Source organism: the organism of the source record quoted next (assembly GCF_019968955.1).
Source record: "MAG: Porospora cf. gigantea A chromosome Unknown PgA_NODE_799_length_10884_cov_336.951, whole genome shotgun sequence".
NCBI classification, from domain to species: Eukaryota; Apicomplexa; class Conoidasida; order Eugregarinorida; family Porosporidae; genus Porospora; species Porospora cf. gigantea A.
The window spans coordinates 1-10,884 of NW_027151904.1; the positions used below are offsets into that span (position 1 = coordinate 1).

General features: G+C 54.2%; 7 protein-coding genes across 13 annotated transcripts; 3 read left to right on the top strand and 4 right to left on the bottom strand.

The window, feature by feature from the left end:
• Positions 1 to 264: 264 nt before the first annotated feature.
• On the bottom strand, positions 265 to 2,445 carry KVP18_001365 (uncharacterized protein; the record flags this gene model as incomplete). Of its 3 annotated transcripts, XM_067951319.1 has the most annotated exons (6): positions 265 to 535; positions 564 to 1,063; positions 1,094 to 1,469; positions 1,498 to 1,705; positions 1,734 to 2,352; positions 2,379 to 2,408. In XM_067951319.1, the coding sequence occupies 6 exons, from the start codon at positions 2,406 to 2,408 to the stop codon at positions 265 to 267; spliced, it is 2,004 nt and encodes a 667-aa protein (XP_067806223.1). The 3 variants fall into 3 exon arrangements, with proteins under 3 accessions (XP_067806223.1, XP_067806221.1, XP_067806222.1); XM_067951317.1 differs by lacking the exons at positions 1,094 to 1,469; positions 1,498 to 1,705; positions 1,734 to 2,352; positions 2,379 to 2,408 and having other exon boundaries at positions 564 to 1,033; XM_067951318.1 differs by lacking the exons at positions 265 to 535; positions 564 to 1,063; positions 1,094 to 1,469 and having other exon boundaries at positions 1,494 to 1,705; positions 1,734 to 2,445.
• On the top strand, positions 1,196 to 1,417 carry KVP18_001366 (uncharacterized protein; the record flags this gene model as incomplete). Its single annotated transcript, XM_067951320.1, has 1 exon — positions 1,196 to 1,417. One exon carries the CDS (start codon positions 1,196 to 1,198, stop codon positions 1,415 to 1,417), a length of 222 nt encoding a protein of 73 aa, XP_067806224.1.
• A 15-nt stretch (positions 2,446 to 2,460) lies between the features above and the next one.
• KVP18_001371 (uncharacterized protein) lies at positions 2,461 to 3,336 on the top strand (the record flags this gene model as incomplete). The annotated part of the gene is made up of 1 exon (XM_067951331.1): positions 2,461 to 3,336. The coding sequence occupies one exon, from the start codon at positions 2,461 to 2,463 to the stop codon at positions 3,334 to 3,336; it is 876 nt and encodes a 291-aa protein (XP_067806233.1).
• Positions 3,337 to 3,409: 73 nt separating this feature from the next.
• On the bottom strand, positions 3,410 to 5,698 carry KVP18_001367 (uncharacterized protein; the record flags this gene model as incomplete). 2 transcript variants are annotated; one of them, XM_067951321.1, is made up of 3 exons in its annotated part: positions 3,410 to 4,675; positions 4,704 to 5,281; positions 5,311 to 5,698. In XM_067951321.1, 3 exons carry the CDS (start codon positions 5,696 to 5,698, stop codon positions 3,410 to 3,412), a joined length of 2,232 nt encoding a protein of 743 aa, XP_067806225.1.
• Positions 5,699 to 6,055: 357 nt separating this feature from the next.
• On the top strand, positions 6,056 to 6,905 carry KVP18_001369 (uncharacterized protein; the record flags this gene model as incomplete). 2 transcript variants are annotated; one of them, XM_067951325.1, is made up of 3 exons in its annotated part: positions 6,094 to 6,187; positions 6,216 to 6,731; positions 6,760 to 6,905. In XM_067951325.1, the coding sequence occupies 3 exons, from the start codon at positions 6,094 to 6,096 to the stop codon at positions 6,903 to 6,905; spliced, it is 756 nt and encodes a 251-aa protein (XP_067806229.1). The 2 variants fall into 2 exon arrangements, with proteins under 2 accessions (XP_067806230.1, XP_067806229.1); XM_067951326.1 differs by having other exon boundaries at positions 6,056 to 6,775.
• Positions 6,906 to 7,021: 116 nt separating this feature from the next.
• On the bottom strand, positions 7,022 to 8,422 carry KVP18_001370 (uncharacterized protein; the record flags this gene model as incomplete). 2 transcript variants are annotated; one of them, XM_067951330.1, is made up of 2 exons in its annotated part: positions 7,022 to 8,339; positions 8,367 to 8,422. In XM_067951330.1, 2 exons carry the CDS (start codon positions 8,420 to 8,422, stop codon positions 7,022 to 7,024), a joined length of 1,374 nt encoding a protein of 457 aa, XP_067806232.1. The 2 variants fall into 2 exon arrangements, with proteins under 2 accessions (XP_067806232.1, XP_067806231.1); XM_067951329.1 differs by lacking the exon at positions 8,367 to 8,422 and having other exon boundaries at positions 7,022 to 7,906.
• A 288-nt stretch (positions 8,423 to 8,710) lies between these two features.
• On the bottom strand, positions 8,711 to 10,745 carry KVP18_001368 (uncharacterized protein; the record flags this gene model as incomplete). 2 transcript variants are annotated; one of them, XM_067951323.1, is made up of 3 exons in its annotated part: positions 8,711 to 8,791; positions 8,830 to 10,440; positions 10,500 to 10,745. In XM_067951323.1, the coding sequence occupies 3 exons, from the start codon at positions 10,743 to 10,745 to the stop codon at positions 8,711 to 8,713; spliced, it is 1,938 nt and encodes a 645-aa protein (XP_067806227.1). The 2 variants fall into 2 exon arrangements, with proteins under 2 accessions (XP_067806227.1, XP_067806228.1); XM_067951324.1 differs by having other exon boundaries at positions 8,731 to 10,440; positions 10,500 to 10,652.
• Between the last annotated feature and the right edge of the window lie 139 nt (positions 10,746 to 10,884).

Below are 10,884 nucleotides of genomic sequence, written 5' to 3' on the forward strand. Positions count from 1 at the left end.
TGGATCCGTACGGTTCCTCGGGAGTGTCGGTCGTCTGACTCTTCATGGCAACGCGAGGTGAGAATATCTGATCCAGGAAAACTGTCAAGGTTTCGGCGCTGGACGTCTGTACCACGACCGTATCACCTGAGGGCACGCCCACAACCACGCCGGTGCTCTCCAAGGACGACTGGAAGACATGAGACGATGCACCCCAGAGCACTCACCAACATCAAACGGAAATGGAGAATTGACTTATAATGAGGCGTTCCACACACATACACATCATTGCTTGGAGAGCTGCACAGTCACATCGCGTTTCGTCCCCAGCTGCAAACCCTTTCGGGGGCCGTTGACCACGCGGGCGTGCGCCTCGGTCGCTGCCAGCGGCTGTGGCGTGAAGTCCTGCGGAGGAAGGCTGCTCTGCAGACGAGTCGACAGCACCGACGACAAAGAGAAGTCCTTCAGCAGCGATTCCGCCGTCTTGCGGCCTGCCGCCTCGGCTCGTTGGCTGGCCAGTTCGAGAGCCTTCTTCTTCATCCTGGCTTTCTCCTCTCTGCGTCTGAAAGTGCCCTCGCGACCACCTTTCCTTCATGTTCCGTACGATTTTTTGTAACTTCTCCTCGACTGAATCCATCTCCACGTATTGCCGAATCTGAGCTAGGGTCACCGCTTCTCGCTGCCCAAAGGACACTACCTCGTCGAAGGCGAAAATGATGTCGAATGCCTTTGACAAAACAGCGCTCTCATCCACGTGATCTGGGCAGACGTCTTGGACGGCGCTCTGTAAAAGCCTGATCGTGTCCAGGTCCTCTAAGATGTTCGAGTCCAGAGACGTGATTATCACCAGATACAGCTGATCCAGCGGGGAATACACGTACCTCACTGAATCCGTCTCAATAAATGTATGGTCCTTCGTTTCCGACTCGCTGTTCTCGACGAGTCGCTGGAAAGCCGTAATCAGACCTTCCATCCGAAGACGAGTGATGCTAACGAACTGTCTGGACACCGCACACGTGCGTGAGGAGACAATAGCAGCCGAGATGATCGCCATTCCAGCGAGAATTTGCAGTTTCTGGGCGCACTATGATTTCAAACTTTCGAAGCGCGCGACGACACGAAGGGCCAAATCTTCGGAGACGCCGGCGTAAGATCCCGGCGTCAAGCTTGAGAGCTCAGTGACTCCCAGCTCTCTCATTACGGAACTCCACTGCTCATGGCTCAGGGAGCCGTGGCTCCGTGTCAGGGCTTTGAGCTTTTCATAAGCCTGGTCGTCTCCGTTTCGACGCAGGACGGTCTGCACCGCTTCGCCCAGTACATTGTGGTCCTGGAGGTCTTCGTTGAGAGCTTCATTGTCAACGGCCACCCGGCTCAAACCAGTCACAATGGACTTGTAGGCTATCAGACTGTGGCCGAGACCCTCCCCCAGCGAACGTAGCACAGTCGAGTCACTCAGGTCTCGTTGTAGCCGCGATACAGGCAGTTTCGATCTGTGTACCTGGCAGGCTTCGCACTCACGCTAGGTGATTAAGCAGAGCATTTGATAGCCCGAGATTGCCTTCCGCATTTTCGAAGTGAATGGGATTGACTTTGTGCGGCATAGTGGACGATCCCACCTCCGACTCCACGATACGGAGCTTCAAATACCCAAGCGATACGTACTGCCAAAGATCCCTGCACATATCAAGGAGGATCGTGTTGACGAGAGCGTAACGGTTGGCCAAGCCTGATAAAGAAGAAGAATAAAACCCCACGTGCTAACCAATCATGGCACTCGATCTGGGTGGATATCAGCTGAAACGTAAGACCCAAAGACTCGATGAACGCCTGGGACTCGGCCACCCAATCCACCTCAGGACATGCGAGCACGAGGGCGTTATAGTTGCCTGTGGCACCATTAAACTTGGCCTTGAACGTGAGCGGTTCCAGCGCATCCATGAGCCTCCACAGGAATACGGCGACCTCCTTGCCGAATGTGGTCGGAGTGGCTGGCTGACCGTGTGTCCTCCCCAGCATGGTGCTCGCTGCTGATTTTTGCGCCAGAGCAGCTATTGACGACATGACGTCCATTAGCGCCTCCTCGAGGACGGCAGAGGCAGATTTTACCATTATAGCGTAAGCTGTGTTGTTGATGTCTTCAGACGTGAGGCCAAAGTGAATCCAGGGCAAGCACTGAGGGTGGTTTTTGAGCCGATCTCTCATCCAGTACTCAACAGCCTTCACATCATGGTTGGTCACTGCCTCGTAGGCTTTAACCCGCTCAGCTTCTTCTTCCGAGCAGACAAGCAGCTCCGCAATATCCTCCCCAGACACCTGGAAAAAGCCGAGCTGACTCAGTTTTAGCAACCAAGCAGTCTCGACTTGTACGCGTGCCTGAATCAGAGCCCATTCGCTCAGACACTGCACCAGCGGCTTGCAGTGGCGTGCATACCTTCCGTCCAAAACTCCTACAGCCGCAAGACTCATCAATTAACGATTTCCATGTGCGACGTCCTGGCTGCTGTAGCGCCTGCGTACTGTGTACGTGAGTACCTGAAGAACGGCGTTCGCGCAGACGGACGTGTGGCGGAGGAGCTGCGGCACGTAAAGCTGGTGCCCAAGGTCCTTCCGGAGACCTGTGGTCTGGTGGCATCCTGCATTGCTCAGCTGGGATCAACCAAGTTCCTTGTGTCGTGCAGGGCGAAGATACTGGACGATGTCTCCGCTCCAGTGGTTAGCGTTTCGGCTGAGTTCCCTGCGAGCTGCGGAGGACGCAAGACCAATGCTGAGAAGGACTGGCTATGCCAACAGACAGAGCAGGTGCTCACCTCTGCGGAAATCGTGGATCGTAGCGTAGGCCTCGTCGGGGCCAAGCACGCATGGCAACTGCAGTTTCACGCAATATGCCTTGAGTACAACGGAAATCCGCTGGATGTGTGTTTTCTGGGGATCGCTGCCTGCCTACTAACGGGCTCTGTGCCGTCTGTCGCCTTTGTGGAGTCCACTCAGAGTTGGGAAGAGAGCGCTCAGCCCCGAGCCTCCGAATTTCAGAAGGGTGTACCACTGAGAGCTTTTCTCAGGCACCCCGAAAGCCCACCTCTGGCATCTACCTTCGCAGTCTTTCCGGACGGACCGGCCTGGGTGTCCGATCCCTCAGATCTGGAGGAGCGCGTGACAGATGGCTTGTCCATTATCAACGGCACCCCGGATGAGTGGTCTTTAGTGACTGTTGGCGTCAGCAACCTCCGACAGGAGGATTGCTTATCGTTAATTCAGCGATCGTCGATGCATATCAGTTCATTACGCAAGAGTCTCGAAGACACAGCAGACAACGCTCCTGAACGAACCTCGCACATAGATCTGTGTAAAAATCTCTAAGCTGTGAGCAATAAAGCTGCTAGGGAAAGCGCTCTGAAGACCAGTCCCCATGAAATCTGCGTTCGGTGCCCCATTAGCTTCCCACCATAATGAGGTTATGAAAGATGAAGTTCTCGTTCACAACGCCAGCAAATTGAATGGCCACCGGCTTCGGAAGTAAGCCAAAGTAGTCCGAAGTGCCCATCACTTGCGGCAGCAGGCTGGACAGCGCGTTGTAGAAGAATGACGCATCGAACATCCAGCGTAGAGCCGACGGAACGGTCATCGATCTGATAAGTACTCCGGAAAACAACAGAAAGATAAGCAACGGCCCAGGCATCAAGAGCATCGCCTGCTTAACATCTGCAGCAAACGAAGCGATCATGGCGGCGTAGCTCAGACAGGCAAACAGGAAAGTAAACGCTGAGACGACGAAGATAAGCAGCCCGACGCCGTCCACTTCTGGGTAAGCCCCGGACACGAAGACGGCGAAGAACGTCGCTGCGTACCCCACCGCTGGTACAATGTACACGCAAACGTCAGTGGCCGCCCGGTTGACCACAAACAACAAGGGGGACTGCAGACCGTCAGCGTTCTCCCGGCGCATAAGGGCTTTCTCCTGGAAGTAGACCACAACAGCGGCGTAAGCAGCGAAGCCCATCATGCAGATGAAGATAAACATGGCGATTGCCACCTGTAGGCAGGTATAGATGCTCAGAAAGATGCGCTCCATGTAATCCAGCGCAACACGGATAGCGACAACGGTGTCGTCAAGGATTCCGGTCATCTCCGAAGTCTGGAGTTGCCGACCTGCACTGAGCCCAGGAAGCACGGGAAGTCCTAAACAACTCAACAAAGGGTCCACGTGGGGCTTCAGTCGCGAGAGGACGCAGGGCCAGTAGAAGAGACCGATAGTAGGAAATCTGCAGGAGAAGCTGTTCATGATGGGATCAAATTTCAGATCCAACAGCTCCAGAAGGACTGCCACGTCGTCAATCACCATCGCGGGATTGTCGAGGTCGAACTCCGTGGAGAGCAGCTCGTCGGGAACATGAGAGGGGTACTGGGCGTCCAGCCCGTAGTCCTGGTCGAGGCAGCGGACCAGCTCGTGAATCTGCTGTCCAGATACTCCGACCGGGACCTCCGAGGGCCACCCGTTCCCATCTGCTCCATTAATTAAGAAGGAGACAAGTGGTTCCGCGGGTGCCTCAGCCAAATAGTAAACCCACGGAGAGTGTAGGAGGCTGCTGGGGACTACGTCAATGAGTTGGCCGTTGATCTTGTCAGCGATCTGGTCGTTGAAAAGATAGCCTAGCATGAGTCCGTTGGCCAGGGCGCCGAGTAAAATAGATAGAACATACTGTATCAGCATCGCTGGAACCTCTCACCAGCTTGTTACCGAAGTTACTGCGCAGCGAACGACAAAAGAGCATCCCGGAACGCCAGCAGCAGCCTCGCTTCTGGCGTTCAGCAGTCGACAGCCAACTCGTGCTATTCGTTGTACTGTCCCAGGAGACGCTGCTGCCGCTAGGAGGGTCACCCGCAGCCCACTCCTGGAAGCGGGTCGCCAGGAGGGTGCCCACCTCAGAAGGAATCTGCCGGGGTTCGGTACCAGAACTATAGTGCTCCAAAGAGTGAGGGAAATAGACGAAGCAGTCCATGACCGTCTCGAGATGGAAACTTGGAGGTCTATTGGGTAAACCGTTCACGAAGAGGCTCAAGTTACGAGGGGACCCGTCGAACACGACGGACCCTCCGATAAGGAAGACGATTCGATCAGTTACGTTCAGAACGAAGTCGGAGAACTCATGAAGCACGCACACACGGGTGCGCTCGTCATGCTGGGCGATGCCGCTCAAGAGCCAGTTCGCCTCTTGAACCGACAGCCCCGTGGTGGGCTCGTCAAGCAAGCAGATGTCTGCGCCCGTCATGAGGCTAGTGGCGACCACAAGAGATGACAAGGCGACTGGGGTGAGGCGCCCAACACACTCTCACCTGGATTGTGGATATGCTTGATCCGGGTGTCTTGAAGATCCTCCAATTCAAACCGGCGAAGGACGTCGTCAACTTTGCCGGATTCGCCGTCCCAACCCAATTTGGCCTGGAATTCAAGGAACTTCCGAACACGAAGATCGGGAAGCGCTCTGTCAGCGCCGCTTCGGAAGGAAGGCAGGCAACCGCCTGTGTCCACAGTGCCGGTCAGACACAGGCCGTCGTTTCTCCAAGCTCCGCCCTGACAAACCTGCAGCAGCGTGGACTTCCCGCTGCCTGAAGGACCCATTACGGCAACAAACTCTCCTGGCTCGATCTTCAAGCTGACGTTAGTCAGAACGGAGTTCCCTTTCTTGCACGTGACGGAGACACCCTTGATCAGCAGACTCATATGCAGACACTGCAAATCAAGAATATAGATGCGGCCTTGAGTTCAAGAGTTTTCCATCTCAACTGGCATTATTTGACGCATAGTAAAACAGTGATGCAAGTGATGATCCCGACGACTCTGCCTTCTCGATGGAAAATGACAATAAACTCTGTTCGGAATGTTCTCAACGGCCCATGAGGTGGCAGTGCACGAAGTACGAACCGCCAGGCGTGGTGCTAAGGTATTCCTTCAGCACGGAGACGTGTTCTTTCCTAAACCGACGAAAGAAGTGTTAGCGCGACTCAAGGAAGAGAATCAGGAGATCCAACGAATGGTTGAGATGTTCAACGTCCGTGGAAGCCAGGGCAGTGGCCCTCAATGCTAAAATTCGTGACTGCATTCATTAATTATAGTTCATGCTCATTCCCACTACCCCCAAGGAGAACGTTAAGCCTCAGACGGAGATCCAAACGGAAATCCACCTGGTGGAACGGTGTGAAGAGCTTCTTGGTGAGTGGCGGGTGGTTGGGAAATCAAGCGTACGTTGCTTTGCTGGACGGTAGTCGAGAGAGGGCTCTCCGCGAAAACAGCAACCTAAGAACCACTCTAAAGGAGTTGGAAGCCCTGGTGGACTCTGCACGAGAAAGAGAGAGAAACAACTTTTCTAACTTAGAAGCTCTCAACAGGAACGTTGAGGAAATGCAGCGAAAGCACTCTAGGCACAAGGAAGCCTCGCTCGCCGAGCGTGGTCAACTGCATGCGCAGCTAGAGTCGCTCACTGCCGCGCTACATGACTGTTCAACGACCAACAAGAGCTTGGCAAAGCATAATAACGACCTTGAGAGACGTGAGTCCCTCTGGCGGGCAGACTCAGGTGTAGTCAGCTTATCAGGCGAATGCGACGGGCTCAAACGAAAAGTGGCACATCTGGTCGACGAGGACGAAGCGCTGAAACTGAAAACTCGAGTTCGGAAGTTGGAGGATGAGAACGTTCTGTTGGCTGGAGAGAAGGTCCGTCTTCAAACTGAGTTGCAGGAGAAATGCACACTGAACAGTGAGTGGCAGTACGCCGATGCACGCAGCCGCAAGGGCCGATAACGGCGAGGTCAAGGCGTTAAAGGACAAGCTGGAAACCTACGAGGCAAAGATAGCTAAGCTGCAAACGGATGTGAACAAATACCAGAAGTGGACCATCGAGCTGTTGGATCGACAGGATAAGAAGATCTGACTGCCAGAAATGTGACCAGAATACCAGAAGGGTGATAGGGCGCTCCCATAATGAATGAATGAAACAGTGAACCCGAAGAACCTTTTAGCCACAAGAACCAGACAATACAGAAATCATCACGACATCTTCGTTTTCGGCGCTCTCCACCTCAGAACCGCAAAGAATACGACCCCTAATGACACGAACCACAGCGTTCTGAGCGACGCAACACGCCGACGGAATTTCTGAATGACCTGGATTGCCTCCATATAGTACAGCAGGGAATTAACTAGGCCGACGATCATGTTCTTCTCGAATGTGGGCATGGATGTGCCCTGGCCGCCATCTCCCAAGGACAAAAGCGTCAACCTTAGACCCTCAGCTTTCATCAGACCCTGAACGCGACACTTATCACACTCGATGCAGTCCATCAACCTGGTAACGTTGTCGAGTTTCGATATTGCCTCCCCGTGGCGCTCCACGAATAGCATCGGCACCTCGCGGCAAAAGGGGGCCAGACGGTCCACAACGCCGTTCAGCAGCTGGGAACACTGCCTGTCGCCAGACTCGGTGTCGGCGTAGCAATCCACGTTTCTAAGCAGCTCGCTCTGGGCGCACACGGCCTTAATGGTGGCGCCGAGCACGAAATAAAGGTTAGCCATCCACTCAGGCTTCTGCGCGATGCCTCGCCGAAACAGACTGAAACTATGCCGTTTGACCAAGGCGCCGCTGTATTTGTTGTCGGAGGACGTCGTCATGATGGCACTTTGCATACCACTAAGCAGCTTATAGAAGGACTCCTCCTCCGTACAAACTGATCTGACACCAGTGGTTGGGTTGGTGTCTGATATTCTGAAGCAGTTCTCAGAGTAAATGGCTTGCCAGATAGATCGACCCTTGAAGCTGGTGTATCCTCCATCCAAGGCTTGAAGGTCAACGTAGTTCCGAAATTTTCGCTGACTTGTGATCAGTCCGCCGAATATACGCTGTCCGTCTGCGCTGTACATGACCTCCTTGAACATGTCAGGATGCCGGAGACCCTCAGGAAGATACTCCAACGGAACGGGTTCCACACCGCAGGACTGGCTCTTCGATGAGCACCTCCTTTGAACATCCCAGAAGTCACACGAGGTGTCCAGATTACAACGGAGGTACCGGAAGAACGGATAGGATCGCAGCTCTCGGAGTTGCGGAACCAGTTCCTGCGACAGTGTCTCCAAGGAGTGGACATTTGGAAGCCGGTCGTCGATGGTGTCGATCGTTGGAATGGTCCACAGCGGTATCCAGGCCGGAAGTACAGGGGCAACGGTGGTTAAAGGCGCTACGAGAGTGTCGACGATGAGTTGACTGAGGGTCTGTTGTCCCTCTGTTGGGTGAGGCAGCAACTGAAACAGGAGGAAGAGTACAACGAGCCCCACGAATACCAAGAACAACCTCACGAAGAGTGAAAACCGCCTGCTTAAGCACCCCACACCACCTCACTTCGACAAGGGGATCTGGTATTGAGGGTCCAAACCTTTTTTCTTTCGCGGAGTCATCGTTCCGTGGAAATTTAGGAATTAAATAGAATCGGGGCGACTGAGGATTGATAAGTACAAGCACAACACCAACAAAGATTTCCACGTGGAGATGCGTTTCGTATCTTTTTCTTCTTAAAGATTAGTTCAGTTCATATCCGCTCATCCTGATCATGATCAAATGAGTCAATAAGACGCTCACTTCCGCTCATTCCGATCATGATCAAATGAGTCAATAAGACACTCACTTCACGACCTTTGTATTAAAAGAACGGAACGACTTGCGGTCGAAGACATCTCAGGAGAGGACTACGGATCAGTGGGAATTGCTACCACATCATTCCGCATGTAGAAGGCGAGGTAGACTTGGGAAACGTCGGGAGAACGAACCTGGAAAAGAGTGAGAGAGCGCCAACGGATACCCTTACCTCCTGGACTATCGTGTCGTCAATGATAACTGCGTTCAACGGGTCGTCGAAAAGCACGGCCACGTAGTGTCCCGCGTTAGCACTTGTTCCTATGTGCAACACTGCGCTTCTGAGAGATAAATCAACACAGGTCCGATGTTCTGCCAGCAAGTTGGGGGGGAGAACCAGTTCGCTGCTCATCTGAATCTGAGCGTTGTCCTTGACCATTCTCTGCTGCTCGAATAGCGCCCGATGAACATGGAAGGGCATAACTGGTGGCAGTCGGCAAATGGACCCTCCACGAGCGAACTTGGATTCTAAAATCGAAAGGAGATCGCAAGACTTGCTGCACGACAGCGAGAGTCTTCGAACAGAAACCGAGTCCATCAATCGAGTGTTGTCGCCTCGCGGCTCCTCCAGCTCCGCTTCGAAAATGCGGGAGACGAAGGAGTCCTCAGAGGCGAGAGACGTAGTGTTGCGTTTCGCCGTCGACGTCCCAGTGGAGACATGGAAGACGTCGCGGGTGCTGCGCGTCCAGTGGACTTCGTCTGATAGAGCTCCGAGCAAAAAAGAGTAGAACTCCTCAGCGTCGTGCTGATCGTCGACATCCGTGATGCCCTCATGCCATTTAGTAAGTATTTCGGGAACGACTTCCAGAGGGTTCAGCGGTTCCGAGTGATTCTCTTCGCCATAGACATCTTCTCGTCTGCCGGCTGCGAAGTCCATCAACCGTCGTCGTAGAACTTCAGGATCGTCGTCGGGTCGCCAGCCCACCAACAGAGAGCAAAGCCTGTAGAGGCTAGCATGGAATGGGTACGTCTCGACTGGAGGCGGACGACACCAAGAGAGCAAGTAGATGAATAATGGCGGCAGTGAAACGATGCTCTGGAAAAGAGCCAGAAAGTAGCAGTCCGACGCTCTGTTGCGGAACCCGAGCTTGCAGTAGGGAACGGGCTTCATCGTAAGGGTGATATCCTCCTCAGGATACACTACCTCCCCGGACTCCAACAGAGCGTGCAACGCGTCCAATCGGCGGTCGCGTTGAGAACGATTAAGCTTTCGGCGACCATCAGCCAGAGCACGCATGACGACCGAGTCGGCGAGACATAGTGGCACAGGTGAGCGCTGACCATCAGTAACGCCGTACCACTTGCGAACACTATCCATCTCATGTACGTCAGCGCACGTATGAACGCCTCGCTGCTGGCGGGCGTAGGCACCCCACATGGCCGCGGACTCCGATAGCGGAGGCCGTGGCTCGCATGTCGCTGCCAGGGCCTCGGGAGGATCTGGGACCGCGCATGTGACCGGCTCAGACCAGGCTGGGTGGGATGTGGAATCCTCCAAAGGCTTCGTCTTTAATTTCTTCCCCTTCTTCTTAAGTAGCACGCTGTCACTCGAGTCGCTTAGGATGACTTTACGGGGTCGCCCCTCCGAAGCCACTTCCTCCGCGGCTGGCTTGGGAGCTTCTTCCAGTGCCCAGTCATACATGCTCCTGTCGCTACAACCAGTTGCCTCCAATACGCTGTCCTGTTTCTCCAGTGGTTTCTTGGCCGGCCGGCTATCTTTCTGTTCCTTGCGGCGAGGCTTCGCTTTGGTTTTGGATTTGGATGATGGCCGCCGAGCGCGTCTCTGAGGAAACAGTAAGCAAGAATAAAATAATTTTGGTAAAGACTAAGGGGTCAACCCACTCCTGCAGTCTTCCACTGCCCCTCATCAGCGTCGTACTTGTCCTTCATCGGCTCGGCGGTGACTGGGGACTGAAGGAGCACCTTCCGAGGAGTAGAGGCGTGCTGCGGACTTCGCAGGGGACTCGTCCACGCGCTGGCCTTCGTCTCCGTCATCGGCTTCCGAGGAGTATCAACGACGAGCGCGTCCGAGGTGTTCTTCCTTGTAACATTCCTTAACTTGGAGGATGCTACCACATCAGACCCCATACTGGATGGAAGTTGTGTGGTGGGAGCAGGTACTAAGGAATCAGGGTCCTTGTTGAGAGCGGTTCTCGGGGGCTCGTCAGATGCGTTATTGCACTCACTGGGCACCTCGGCAACCACCTCGTCAACCACCTCGTCAACC